At 37.7% G+C, this 12,826-nt stretch overlaps 2 protein-coding genes across 3 annotated transcripts in view; one reads left to right on the forward strand and one right to left on the reverse strand.

Annotated features, from left to right (window-relative positions):
- LOC133840499 (odorant receptor 22c) overlaps nucleotides 1-11,535 on the forward strand; it is a 34,795-nt gene extending 23,260 nt beyond the window's left edge. Inside the window, exon 3 of the mRNA XM_062272364.1 lies at nucleotides 11,318-11,535. Coding sequence (XP_062128348.1) covers nucleotides 11,318-11,340 — 23 coding nt within the window. The 3' untranslated portion in view covers nucleotides 11,341-11,535. The remainder of the gene's footprint in view (nucleotides 1-11,317) is intronic.
- Nucleotides 1-12,826, reverse strand: part of LOC133840452 (uncharacterized) — a 37,288-nt gene that overhangs the window by 5,597 nt on the left and 18,865 nt on the right. For both annotated transcript variants that reach the window (XM_062272303.1, XM_062272294.1), the window contains exons 3-5: nucleotides 2,174-2,658; nucleotides 1,964-2,041; nucleotides 1,441-1,573 (exon numbers count right to left, since the gene is read on the reverse strand). In XM_062272303.1, coding sequence (XP_062128287.1) covers nucleotides 1,441-1,573; nucleotides 1,964-2,041; nucleotides 2,174-2,658 — 696 coding nt within the window. The remainder of the gene's footprint in view (nucleotides 1-1,440; nucleotides 1,574-1,963; nucleotides 2,042-2,173; nucleotides 2,659-12,826) is intronic.

Below are 12,826 nucleotides of genomic sequence, written 5' to 3' on the forward strand. Positions count from 1 at the left end.
TTTTTTCGTTTTGTTTCACTTGCATGCGAAAGTCATTTTTGCTCATCGACTTAACCGTTTTAACTCATTTGTGATTTATTTGGTTGTCATCTTTTAACTTTCGTTGAGGAAAAAGTCGTAATTTGTGTTGATTAACCAGCTGATGGGAATGTTTTTTTATTCGACTAAAATCTTGTGTATGTCAAAAGATATTTCAATCTGCTGATTGTCATATTCATATTCATCTCATAAGATGTTACAATCTGATTGATTATTTAATTGATTGACTGAAATGTCCACTTAATTCTGTGATTTTTTGATTGACCAATAGTATCACTTGGTTGTACCTATTTTTAATAATTTTTATTGACATTGTGTGTTGATGGGAATTTCTGTTTATTCAACTAAAGTCTTGTGTATGTCATAAGATATTTCAATCTGCTGATTGTCTGATTGATTGACTGAAATGTCAAGTTAATTTGGTGGTTGTTTGATTGACCAATAGTGTCATCTTATGATTATTTTTAATCATTTATATTGAAACTAATGAAAACAACTGTGCTTGCTCTGCTCCATGATTGACTGATTGACCAATTGTGTCACCTGATCTAAGCACTTCAATTGTTATTCTCCGTAATAAAAGCAACTACGCTTGTTTGGCTGCCAATGTAACCACATTAATTACTTAGTCTCTTTTCGCCCATGGGCTGAAATAATACAATGCGAGTAGAGGAGCATTAATTATCTATAGCGAGGATGTGAACAAAGCCTGTCATAGTGGCTGCTAATTATATGCACACCATTATGCATGGCTCATTAAATCCTTTACTACATTTCCAATCAGGCAGCTTAACTGCTCTAAGTCCCGCGAGTTGATGAGTTAATTAACATGGCTCCTGCCACCCTTTTTGCCTCTTAGCACATCCGATACAGAGAGAGAGGAGAGGGGAGATAGCAGCTTGTTGTGTCCCTTGGCATCGCACAGAGATCCGTCAGAGAGGCATCGCTCCTGCCATGTGGGAAAAGGGAGAGGGGCCAACAGTTGGGCGCTGGGTCCGTTTTTATTTATTTATGACGAAAAATGGGAAATTAAAAATGTATGCCTGCAGACATTTGCGCCGAAAATTATGCATTTGCCAGGGATGGGAGCAGTAGCAGGGCTGGAGACGGAGCAGGGATGGCAAACAAATGAAATAATCATTATTGCTGCTACCGTTAGTTGCGATGCGATTCGCTTCTGTTTTTGGCAGACAACAAACTGAATTACAATTTTTAATAAGCAATTCAAGCAACGATGCGATACGATGCGATGCGATTGTGATTGCGTAGCCAACAGATGTGTAAACATAAATCATCCACAACAAAACTCACAATTTCACATTTAATTTGTTTTGTGTGCTGAATAATTCCCATCCGCATTCGTTGCGAGCATTCGCATTCCCCACCCCCCCGTCCACTCACCAATGATATTCAGCTGAAAGGCCATCGACATTTTGGGCTCAGTGTTCACCTGGCATTCATAAATGCCGCTGTCCTTGGCCTGCGGCGATTTCACGTGCAGCGTCCATTCGCGGGCGTCCTTCGATTCAGTCACCTGTTTAAGTATTTAAATACACACACCATGTAGTTTATGTTCGCGGCAGTTAATGCATAAATCTGCTTGGCAAACTGACTCTAAAATTTATCGCATAATAAATGGCAAAAAACCATTGCAAGCAGCTCTCAACATAAGCTGATTGCTATGACTGCAGGCTGATTGCTATGACTGCAAGCTTCGTGCTATATGACTGTCAGATATTTGCATGGCGTTGCCAGACTGTTGCACAATCACACTGGATCGCAGTGTCAACGTCAAATTAATAAAAGTTGAATTAAAAACTACGCAAACTGCATTGCAATTGGCGGAATTATTTGCTTATAATTCATGCGCTGCCAACTGCACTGCGGATGCATGGCATAATTTATAATGAAATGAGCTACATGCCTGGAATCTCTTATCGGAGGTGTAGGTTGCAGTGCCGACAGTCAATATGTGTAGATCTCGTTTGCGTATCCACGATACCTGTAACGAAGAAGGTGGATGCAATGCAATTAATGTGATGGCAATTGCCAATTCGATTGCCACAAAGGTGGAGAAGACGAAGAAGAAGTAAAAGACGTAATGAATGCTTGCTTTATTGGTTCTTCGACTTACCGATTTATCATGCAGACTGTCGACGCGGCATTTAATTATGGCCTCCGTGTGCCCGGTGCGTCCGGTGATGTTGCGCGGCATGCCAAAGTCAAAAATTGGCATGGAATGTACAGAGTCCGTTTCCGTTTCCTGCGAAGCCACCGCAAAGCCATCGGGCGGTGAATGCGGTGCATACGGCGATGGGGAATAGCCGCTGCTCAGCAGCACGTTGTTGGCATTAGTGTTGGTTTGGGTGTTGGTGTTGGCCAGGAAGGCTAAACTCTTGAAAGTGTGATTCGTGGCTTCCGTTTGTGGCAACGACGCAGCCACAGTGACTGTGGCAGAGGCAGAGGCTGTGGCAGACAAAGACAAAGTAGTCGACACGTCATCACCGCCAAAGTCTTCCGCCTGTCTTAGCGACATGTCTTTGTTCTTGTAGTAGTCGTTGCTGTCGTTGCTGCTGTTGTTTGTGTTGTAGAGTTCTCCTGCCACCGCCATGACGAGACCTGCAAAAAGGTTAAAGAAGACCAATTTCTGTTAGAGAGAGAGAGAAGGAAAATGGATTCACCTCGCCTTTCATCGAAAACGAATTTACAACCTCTTTGTGTGTAGGTGTGTGTACTGGCGTTTCATTTGTTTCCGCGAACTGCCTTTGGAGTTGCTTTGACCCGCCAATTCAAGTAATTCTTTACACATTTTGCCAGCAGGCTTAATTCTATTGAAATCTTTGGAGACGTTGAGTAAACCATTAACTTGTAAAGCATGTCAAATAGACGCTTTACTAGAAAATAATTATGAACTCTAAACTGTAGTTGATATTGCGTATACGTTATGTGTGGGCGTATACGTAATATACTTGTTTATATACTTTGTTTACTTAAAATACAACTGTATTATGATGTCAAAGGCCTAAGTTAGTATTCGTTAATTAGTTTTATGTTTCTACAATCAATTTTTGCAAACAACAATGAAAATTAAATAATATAAATTAGCCTAAAGGCCTTGCTCTGGCTCATCTTATTGCAATTATGAATTGTGTTACAATCAAAAATAATATTATTAATAATAAATTGTTATATTATGCTTGAATTTATTAAAACTAATCTTTAACTTTATTGCGTTTTGCTGAAACTGATTATTTATTCATTCTTTTCTATCATTTTAATGTAATATGCAATTTATTTAAAATTATATTGATTTTATGATTGATTGACACAACTTTCAATATATTTAGACTGTACATTGAAAGCTAGGAGACTGAATTTGTTTCACAGCGTAGCCTTAAAGATTTAATTTATTTGTTATTCATTCTAACATATTCCATATTATTTTTATTATGTAAATTCTTTAGCATTATTTTCATTTCATGACTGACTGATTGATTGACGCTGTCAACCTAAAGTTATGGAATAAAAGCTTAAATTTTTCACAGCATAGCTGGGAAGATTGAATTGATAATTTCTGTCAATATTATATGAACTTGAAAAATAATAATAATAATAGTAATTTCATGACTGACTGATTAATGAACGCAGCTTTAAACGCTTAGCTTAAACGTAAAATGCAAGGAGGTTGACAATTTCGACTGTGAAGATTTAAGTACTTAGTTATTCATGCTGTGCTAGAGATTTTGTTTAATGTAAATTTAGTAGAATTGTTTTAATTTTATTTCTGACGCGACTTTAATCACATAGCTTAAATAGAAAGAAGCTGCAAATATTAGACGATGTTGCTTAGCGATGTGAAACTCCGACTATCGATTGAACTCTCGATGGTTTTGGTTGCAATCGTAAATGCGCCGATATCTCCCAACCATCGATAGTGTCGATAGTGCTATTGATAGTTCTCCTCCTCTATTCGACACACATTTTCATACTACACAATGATTGAATATCTCTTTCGAAGGAGGTTAAAGTTTGCGACAAAAACTTGTTAGTTTTGAAAAGAGGCTTCAAAATTCTATAAAATTGAAAATGTTGAGCTTTGCCTGCTGTTAGCTTTTCTGCTTGATCCTCGCCCACGTAAATACATATTTAACTACTTTTGGCAGATGCTTGGGCGTCAACTGGGAGGTTGGGTTCGTTTGCTGTTGCTGTTGATGTTGCTGTTGTTGCGTGTAAAAACTAAGCTCGCAATGCTTTAAGCTTTTCCCTTACCATTTTGTTTTGGCTGCAAAGCCGGCAAGCTTATGTATTTTTTGGTATTTTCGCTGGCATGGCATGGAACACATAACACAACTGATTTCACAAATGCTGCTAAAGGCGGCAAAAGCAAAACGTACGCGAATGTACAGCGTGTTTTTCTGGCCATGTTTGTTGTACCACGTTGCCAGAACCAGAACGAGAACCAGAACCAGACCAGACCAGAGACAGTAAAGGGATCGGGATTGGAAACGGGACAACGCAGCAGCAGCAGGTCGAGCATAGAGGACACAGGCAGGCGACACTGGCAGAGGGGACAGGGGAGGTGCCACTTCACGCGCTCAACAGCTTCCGGCAGCGAAGGACAAACAGAGAGGAGCGAGAGCAGGACATGCACAGTTGCTGCTCTTGTTTGTTCCTCTTGCTCTGTTTGTTGTTGTTTTGTGGTTCGTGTTGCACTTGCAGCGCATTTCGCGTACAACTCCAACTGACAAAAATAACTACAAAACTAGACAAAGGCCCCCAAAAAATACAAGAAGAGACAACATACTATCAAATGGTTGTTCTCGAAAACTTGCAAAAACTGTTTCAGACTGTGTAACGCGATCGCTGTCAGCTGTTAATGAGTGCATATCTCATTTAACAGCCACTCCGTGTTTGGTAGCAATGGTAAGGAACTCAAAAAATAATAAATTAAATAAATGGCATGGGAAATGCTGAAAAACTGTTGCTTCACTGTTTCATTTTTTGCCTGAAAATCAATTTTTCTATTTCGTTCAATGCCGTTAAGCCAGAAAAAAGCATATTTGAAATTAAATGTTTTAACATTTATTTGCATAACATCCTTACTTAGCAGCTGTTAGTTTACATTTGTTATTTATGTTAAGTTGAATGCTGTTAAATAGTTTGTACGCTATGACAAAGATGTGAAGAATTGACTATAGTAATTACCTTTGATATTTAGAAAGTTTATATAAACAAGTCAGAAAAATTATCAAATTTCAATTATTTCTTTCTTTTCACTTTCAAAGAGTAAGTTAGTAAAATTTTGGTATATCGTATATACTAATGCATTCAAAATATACCATAGAATACCAAATATACCATTAATTCAACAAACTTAACAATCTCATCTAACTTCCAAATTGCTAAAACTAGAAGAAGAAAACTATAAAAAGTTTTATAATTGATTTTCAGGCGAAATTGTAAGCGAGAACGTCTCGCCTAAGCGCATTTTTGTGCTTCTTTGGTCTGTCAGACAGATGCACAATATATTGTGCATATGTTTTATATGAATGCTATTATAAAATAAGAAGCAAACATTATAAAATAAATTGCAATGCGAAAGGCAATTGAAAAGTACACGAGTAAATCTAATAAATTTACATTTGCAAATAAATCTATTCAGTCTGTGCAAAGTACTCGTGTATTTTATTTATTTGACATAGCAACCAAGTGTTAAGAGTTTTTAATGAAATATTGTTAAAATAATGATTTAGATAATTGTGCAGAGAGTGTCGAAATAGTTATATATTTACATTTACCTTGTGGCATCTTTAATACTTCGACACCACTTGATGAATAGTTGCTGTTTAATTTGTGGAATGTTTGGATTGATAAGCGGTTCTTCGAGTTGAATGAACTTGTCAGAACCGCAATTGTGATTGCAAAACACAAGTATTAACACTTGAGGATATCAAGCGACAACCGCAAAACAAAAGACAACAAATGCATGATAATGAAGCACTGAAATGAGGCGTTGCTAATAATCAGCTTTGGTTTTTCTGGCACAGGATATTCAAATTTTGTTTGGATTAGGATTTGTTTTGGAGTTTCAGTTTGGCGTGGCTTCTATTTTATTTCTATTTATAGTACATATTTCTCCATCCACATTTGGCGACCTTTCAACTGAAGCGTGGCATTGTGTATTCTATGTTATTATGTGTGAAATCGAGCGGAAAAGCTTACATCAAAATGTTTCGACGCAAATGAAATTCAATTTGACAATTCTTCTAACTCAATTTGTGTGTCGAGCTTTTGACCAGTCCACATGCAACATTCTGTGTCCAACATTCAGCGTTCAACATTCAGCGTTGCATGCATCAAAGTTATAAATGAATTTATTGCTTTGCTTTCCACGCCAGCTCATATAATGTCCACACATGGTGCGAATGTGTGTGTGTGTGTGTGTGTGTGTGTGTACACTGTGAGAAACAGTCAGGGCGATAAGGAACACCTTTTAGACCAAGTTACATCAAAATAATTTTGATTATATTATCTGTAATTTTCATTATTATTATTATTATTATTATTATTATTATTATTATTATTATTATTATTATTATTATTATTATTATTATTATTATTATTATTATTATTATTATTATTATTATTATTATTATTATTATTATTATTATTATTATTATTATTATTATTATTATTATTATTATTATTATTATTATTATTATTATTATTATTATTATTATCATTATTATTATCATCATCATTATCATTATTATTTTTTTTTTTGTATGTTTGGCACCTATTTTTAATTATCTCTTTTAAATTATTTATATTAATTTACTAACATTTTTACTTTTACCCCATGTACATATGATGATGTATAAACATTCATTAATTTTATTGAATTGACTTTTCTGTTTTAATTGTTTGGCTTACATTAGCAAACATTGCTTAAAAAATATTTGCCCAGCAACAATCTTAGAACTATTGATTTGCTTTTTTCTTAATTACTTCCGCAGCTTAAGTTTAGTTGCCCTTTATTTCGCTCAGTGTATGTAGTGTGTGTCTTGGCTCAAAATTAATCGGATTTCTGCCAGAGCCAGACCCAGAGCCATAGTCAGCAGCATTGCCATTGCCAGAGCAGCGCGTAATACAAACGAATTGATTAAATTAATGATGTCCCCCAATGGTCGCAAATAGAATATCCTTGCCAGTTGTCGCTGCTTACCACTTAAATTCCACGTAAGCCACACGTGCAGCTGGCCACGCTTATCGATTCACTGCTCATCAATTGCTTTGGCAATCAGTTTAACGTGAGCGCAGCTCTAAAATTGATTGTCACTTCACTTGACCTTGACTCAGGCATTTAAGAAAATTGCGTTTCGAGGTGTGCCTTGTAATTTGGCTGCTTAGTCTATAAATAAATCCGTTTGTCGCGCTACAATTTTAATGCCAGCTTTATGGATTTCACTTTAGATTCAACTTTAATGCATAAAATTGATAACTGCGCAGTATGAAAAGTAGTTAGAATACTCGATACTAAACTAATATACTGAATTATAATAAAAGCTTCGTTTAACGTTTGTACTACTGCATTCAAAATATACCAAATTGTCATTATTTGACATCTGCTTCCCTCTTTTTAAAAACTCAAATAAACTAAAAGCTATATTTTCCATATCGTTTTTACTACTTCTTTCAAAATATACCATAGAGTAAAAAATATACCAAATTTTCATAGAATGACAACTGCTGCATTATTTTGACCACAATAAGTTATTTCTTGTATCTGATCGCAATCAAATTTTTTTGGAATCATAATCCGTCATTATCGATCTTGTTGAAGAATATATGTTACCCTAAAGAGTCGGAAAGTGTTTCGTCTGCCTGTTATGTATATTTCGTGGTATAATTTATATACCATAAACAATACTTTTCCTATGCGAAAGTCCAGCTTATACTTGACTTTGTTTTAGTGTGGCTTTTGTCAATGTGAAAATCAATTTGCATAACTCGGCAAACAATTAAAAGTTTCTAATTGGATATTGGGCAAATATTCGCTGAAATAGAGACACACGAGCAGCTAAACACAAAACTCGAAAACATTGCAAAGCGAAAGTGAGTGGGAGAATGAGAGCGAGAGAGCCACAAAACAATAAGAAGAGTGAACAAGAAATTGCGACAGAGTCAAGCGCACAATTCACAATACGCATAATCAATTTTTGAAAGCCAAAGTTGCCTCCCCCCTCTGAAATGTAGGCTGGAAACTAGGGGAGGTTGGCTTCAATCGCCAGGTACTCGACTATGTAGCTGGGAAGGGGAGGGAGAGGAGAAGCGTCAGGCTCAGTTTTTGGCTTCAGCTGCTGATGGATGTCCCTGGGGCAATACATCAAACCAAATTAGCAGTTTGTGCTGGCAAAGCCAAAATGTGCATGGCACAAAAGAGATTGAAGACTGTCGGACAGACGGACAGACGCATGGATAAACAGAGCAGAGAGGGAGATGGACTGACTCGACTGGCTGGCTGGGCTGATGGTGCGTATGCTCAACTTATGTTCAGGTGCGTTGGCCAGTCAAATTGCCAGGCAGGTTGTGGCTGCTGCTTTTCCTGCTGCCTCTGCTGTTGCTGTCATATCAAAGCAAGAGCTGTGGATGGAACAGGAGAAGGACGACGAAGGACATTAGACTGTCTGCGTTTGAGTGTGGAATGCGTTAAATGCGTTTGATGTGCAGAGTGCGCCTAATGTTTGCAAATTTCCATAAAACATGCAATAAAAGCGCAAGAGCGATGGCTAACAAGCCGAACGGAGTAGCTCTAAAAGGAGCAGCTGCAGAAAAGCAAAAGCAAAAGCAGCAACACAAACACCAACAGCAACAGCAATGAGAACAAGAGCAAGAGCAAAGCAACACACGTCACATAATGGAAAAAGTACAAGGGTCGCATAAAAGCATAACAAGCAAACGTGTAACATGCCCAAAAGTCGAAGCTGGAGCTAAGGCTAAAGCTGAAGCTGTAAATGAGGGCAGGCAAGAGCTAGTAGACGCCACAAAGCCAACAAGCAAGCTAGAAGCGAGTGTGATGGACTAGAAGATACTTTCCATACGGATACAATGTATGTAACAACTGTGGAGGCTGGTCGATAGACTCTATCTGTATCGGTTGGCATAAGCAAGTCGATAACAGCAGTCGTTAGAGAAGATTGGAGAGAAGATTAACATCAGTGGTTAAAGTAAATTATTAATCTTCAACAATAGAACAGAAGCAGCAGCAGTCGTCAATAGTAACGAAATCAATCGTCAACATTATTATGTTATATTACCGCATATTAAATTTTATTTGTTAAATTTCATTATTAAGTATTGAACCAGTACAGCCGAAAAAAAAGAGTACTATAACAACACAGAGAAAAACTCATATTTATATTTTTATTAAGAGAATTCACTTTTAAGTGAACGTTTTGGGTATATTAAATAATCAAAGGGTATTCTATATAATCAAAATTACATGTATTTGTGTTCATTTAAGCAGTCAGCCAAAAGGAAGTTCGAATTTATTAATGATAGCAGTATCAACTGTAGATTATGGCAGTGAAACTCATTTCTCATACTTATGATTGATCATACCCTACTAGACTACGCTTGCCGGGTATCTCATTGAGTTCAAAAGCTAACCAGCCGCATCGAGGTTGAGGAATGTGTTCGGCAAATGGCAACAACAATGGCTAAGACTACACGACCAGAGGGCCATCATCACTAGACAATGTAATGCTTCAATATCACACACTCACACACACACGCACACACACAGTTAGTCACACACACCTACACACTCTCACACACATACGTAAGACAGACAATGACAATCTACATGGAAGCGCCAAGTGCAGTTGCAAGTTTCCTTGAGTGAAATCGTTGGAAAAACGAAGCAGACAAAAAAGTGCTTACAACTCCCGCAAAACGGAAATACGTATACGCAATATACGTATACGTGTTATGCCACGCATTTTGTCCGCTTCAGAGCTGCACTTTCATTACGGCACGCTTCTGTTAGCTCTGCCCTCATCGCCCACATCCTTTTGTACTGCACATTGGCATTTCGACTTGCAAGTGGCTAAGATGAAACACTGGGGCGTCGTTTGATGTTGCCCAATATGTCATCTAATGTTGCGAGCTGCTTCTGCCTCTGCTGCATATACATGGCCTTACAGCTGTAAATTATTGCGATGCTGCAAGTGCGAGGTGGGTTTCAGTAATAAGTGAAGTAATTGTAAAAGAAACCATGATGAATTTTAAGCTTAAATTGTAACAATGTAGATTTTTGTGTAAATTATTTTGTTTTATATTTTATTTTATCAATACAGTTGCCTGATACTATTTTGTCATCTTTATAATTGCGCAGATTTACCTAATAGACTTAGATATAAATATAATTGTCGTTGTCATTTTATTTTTTCTAACGATATAGATATATGTAAATAGAAAACACCTTATCATACTTTTTCATCTTATAGTTTATGACAAAGAGAACATCTTATTTACTGTTTAATATTAAATGATTAAAGAATACAGTTATCTCTGTACAAAGTTAGACGACGCTACCTCCAAACTTCTCAGAGATATTTAGTTGCAACCCAGCGGACAGACAGAACGACGGAATGAAATCTACTACTAAACTGTTATACTAAACTAAACTGTAATACATGTTTTCCAGCTTCAAGACTGAAGTCTACTACTAAACCTGTATACTAAACTAAACTGTTATACATGTTCTCTAGCTTTAAGGGTGCAAACTGTTATAACTGCCCTCGGCCCTTAAGGAAGCGTTACATGCATTTGTTAGGCCACTGCAAATTGCGTGTAATTTGACAAGTGTAAACACTTAATACTCCGACCTTCCCCCACTCTTTCCCTTTGTGGTTAGGTGGTGGTGGGGTGAGTTATTAAATATGATGCTTATTATGCTCAAGTCAAGTTATGGGAGCAACAATAGCATTGAGTTATGGCACTCGAGGCAAAAGTAGTGTATTCAGCTGTCTGCCTCTCGGAATTGTTTTGTTTATTGTTCCGTTTTTGGGACCAGCTCACTGAAAATGGAAGTTAATTAGTTGAAATGTGCTGCTGCAAGTTTAGTCTGCTTCAAGTTTTGCGCAGAATGCGAATTGCGAATTAAGTTAAATAAATTAGAGCGCTGCACTGCACTGTGTATGCTAATTTTAAATGCTACCTAAATTAGTAAAGAAAACTTTTAACAATTTTTGCTTGGTTTGCGCGTCTCTTGCAGATGCGACCAAAGAAGACGTTTAAATGTGAAACGAGCTGCGGTTTTTGCTTTGTCGCAACACAAATAGAAAGAGGGCAAAGCTATGACACGAGCAGCAGCAGCAACAGCAAGAAGCGTAATCAAACAACGAGAGCTGCTCCAGTCAGCTAGCTGCCACGCCCCTAAGCCCTCGGGCTGAATTCAGCTCACAAAAACGCACGCAGCGGGATGAATAGGAACAGGTGAGTGCACTCAACTATTAAATACGCTAGATAGCGCTGCTTATCGAATCGTTATGACTTTGACAAAAGCTCACTGCTACAGCTGATCCAATTAGAAAGCGGCTGACTGTTATAACTCGCCTAATTAACTTGCTGTTCGGTGGTTTAACAACTGCATAAGAAATACTCCAAGCTCTTAAGTGCGCCAGGTGGCGCTTGAACATAATTAATGGATTTCTAAACCTTGGCAAATACTCATTGCTCTCGATCAAAACTGTTGCTAGCAAACACTTGCTTAATTCTATAGCACCTGTTCGTTTACATAGCATAAGAAAGGCTTGAAATATATGCGTTGTCATTCTGCTATGAGTTGTCTGTGTTTGCATGCGTTTGTCTGCTCGAGTTGAGTGTGTGTTCGCCCAAAGGCAGGCAGTGTGGTCAAATGTTTGGGCGTCGGCGGTCTTTAATTAGAAATTAATTACACGTCTCACCTCGATACACCAGAAACAGGAGCATAAAACAATGCCCATGGGGCTTATGTGTCTATGGTTGAATACGAATATTTGTGTGTGTGTGGGTGTGTAGAGTAGGTTTGCGGTTAGTTGTGGGAGACATATAGACAGAGAGAGGGAGATAGCCGCTGTGTTTTGTGCATGTTGCAAAACTGCAAGTGCAATCTCTGTTTTCAAGAAAATACAAAACTTTGCGTACAAATCACAATTTATTTCATTCGATAATTTACTTAATGTGTATCACCTGACAGCTGAAGCAAGACTTCTAAAATGGCAATTAGACTAAAAATATTTTAGGCATGTTTCCACATGCTAAAATTTTGGCCAAAATAAAAGTATTAGCAAAACCACAAATGACAAAACCACATAAAAGCCGTAAATATTTATGCGCACCATTTGAATATTTATAATTATTAATTACGTGCACACACATACACATATATCGTACCTGTGTGTGTGCTGCGAAAGTAAAATTTATGCGGCGTAATAAAAATTATAAATCGATGGAAGTCGGAGTTGTCGGCCCGGGGAAGGGGGCGACGGGAGAAATGGCGTTGCAGGCATACAAATAATGAATAGCTCTTAAATTTTCATTTAGCTGTCCGAAAACAAAGCAAACTTTTCATTGCCTTGGCTACCGAAATGGTCGGAGGAGGGGTGGAAGGGATTGCAAGAAGCACAAAGTGCGGAGGCGACGACAGGAGACCAAAGCAAAGTCGCAGAGAGCTTGAGAGAGGCAGAGAGAGGGTGGAGTTTGGCGCTCCACAACAAATTGCTCGACCCATAACCGCAGTGCA

The sequence above is a fragment of the Drosophila sulfurigaster genome, chromosome 2L (genome assembly GCF_023558435.1).
Source record: "Drosophila sulfurigaster albostrigata strain 15112-1811.04 chromosome 2L, ASM2355843v2, whole genome shotgun sequence".
NCBI lineage: Eukaryota > Metazoa > Arthropoda > Insecta > Diptera > Drosophilidae > Drosophila > Drosophila sulfurigaster.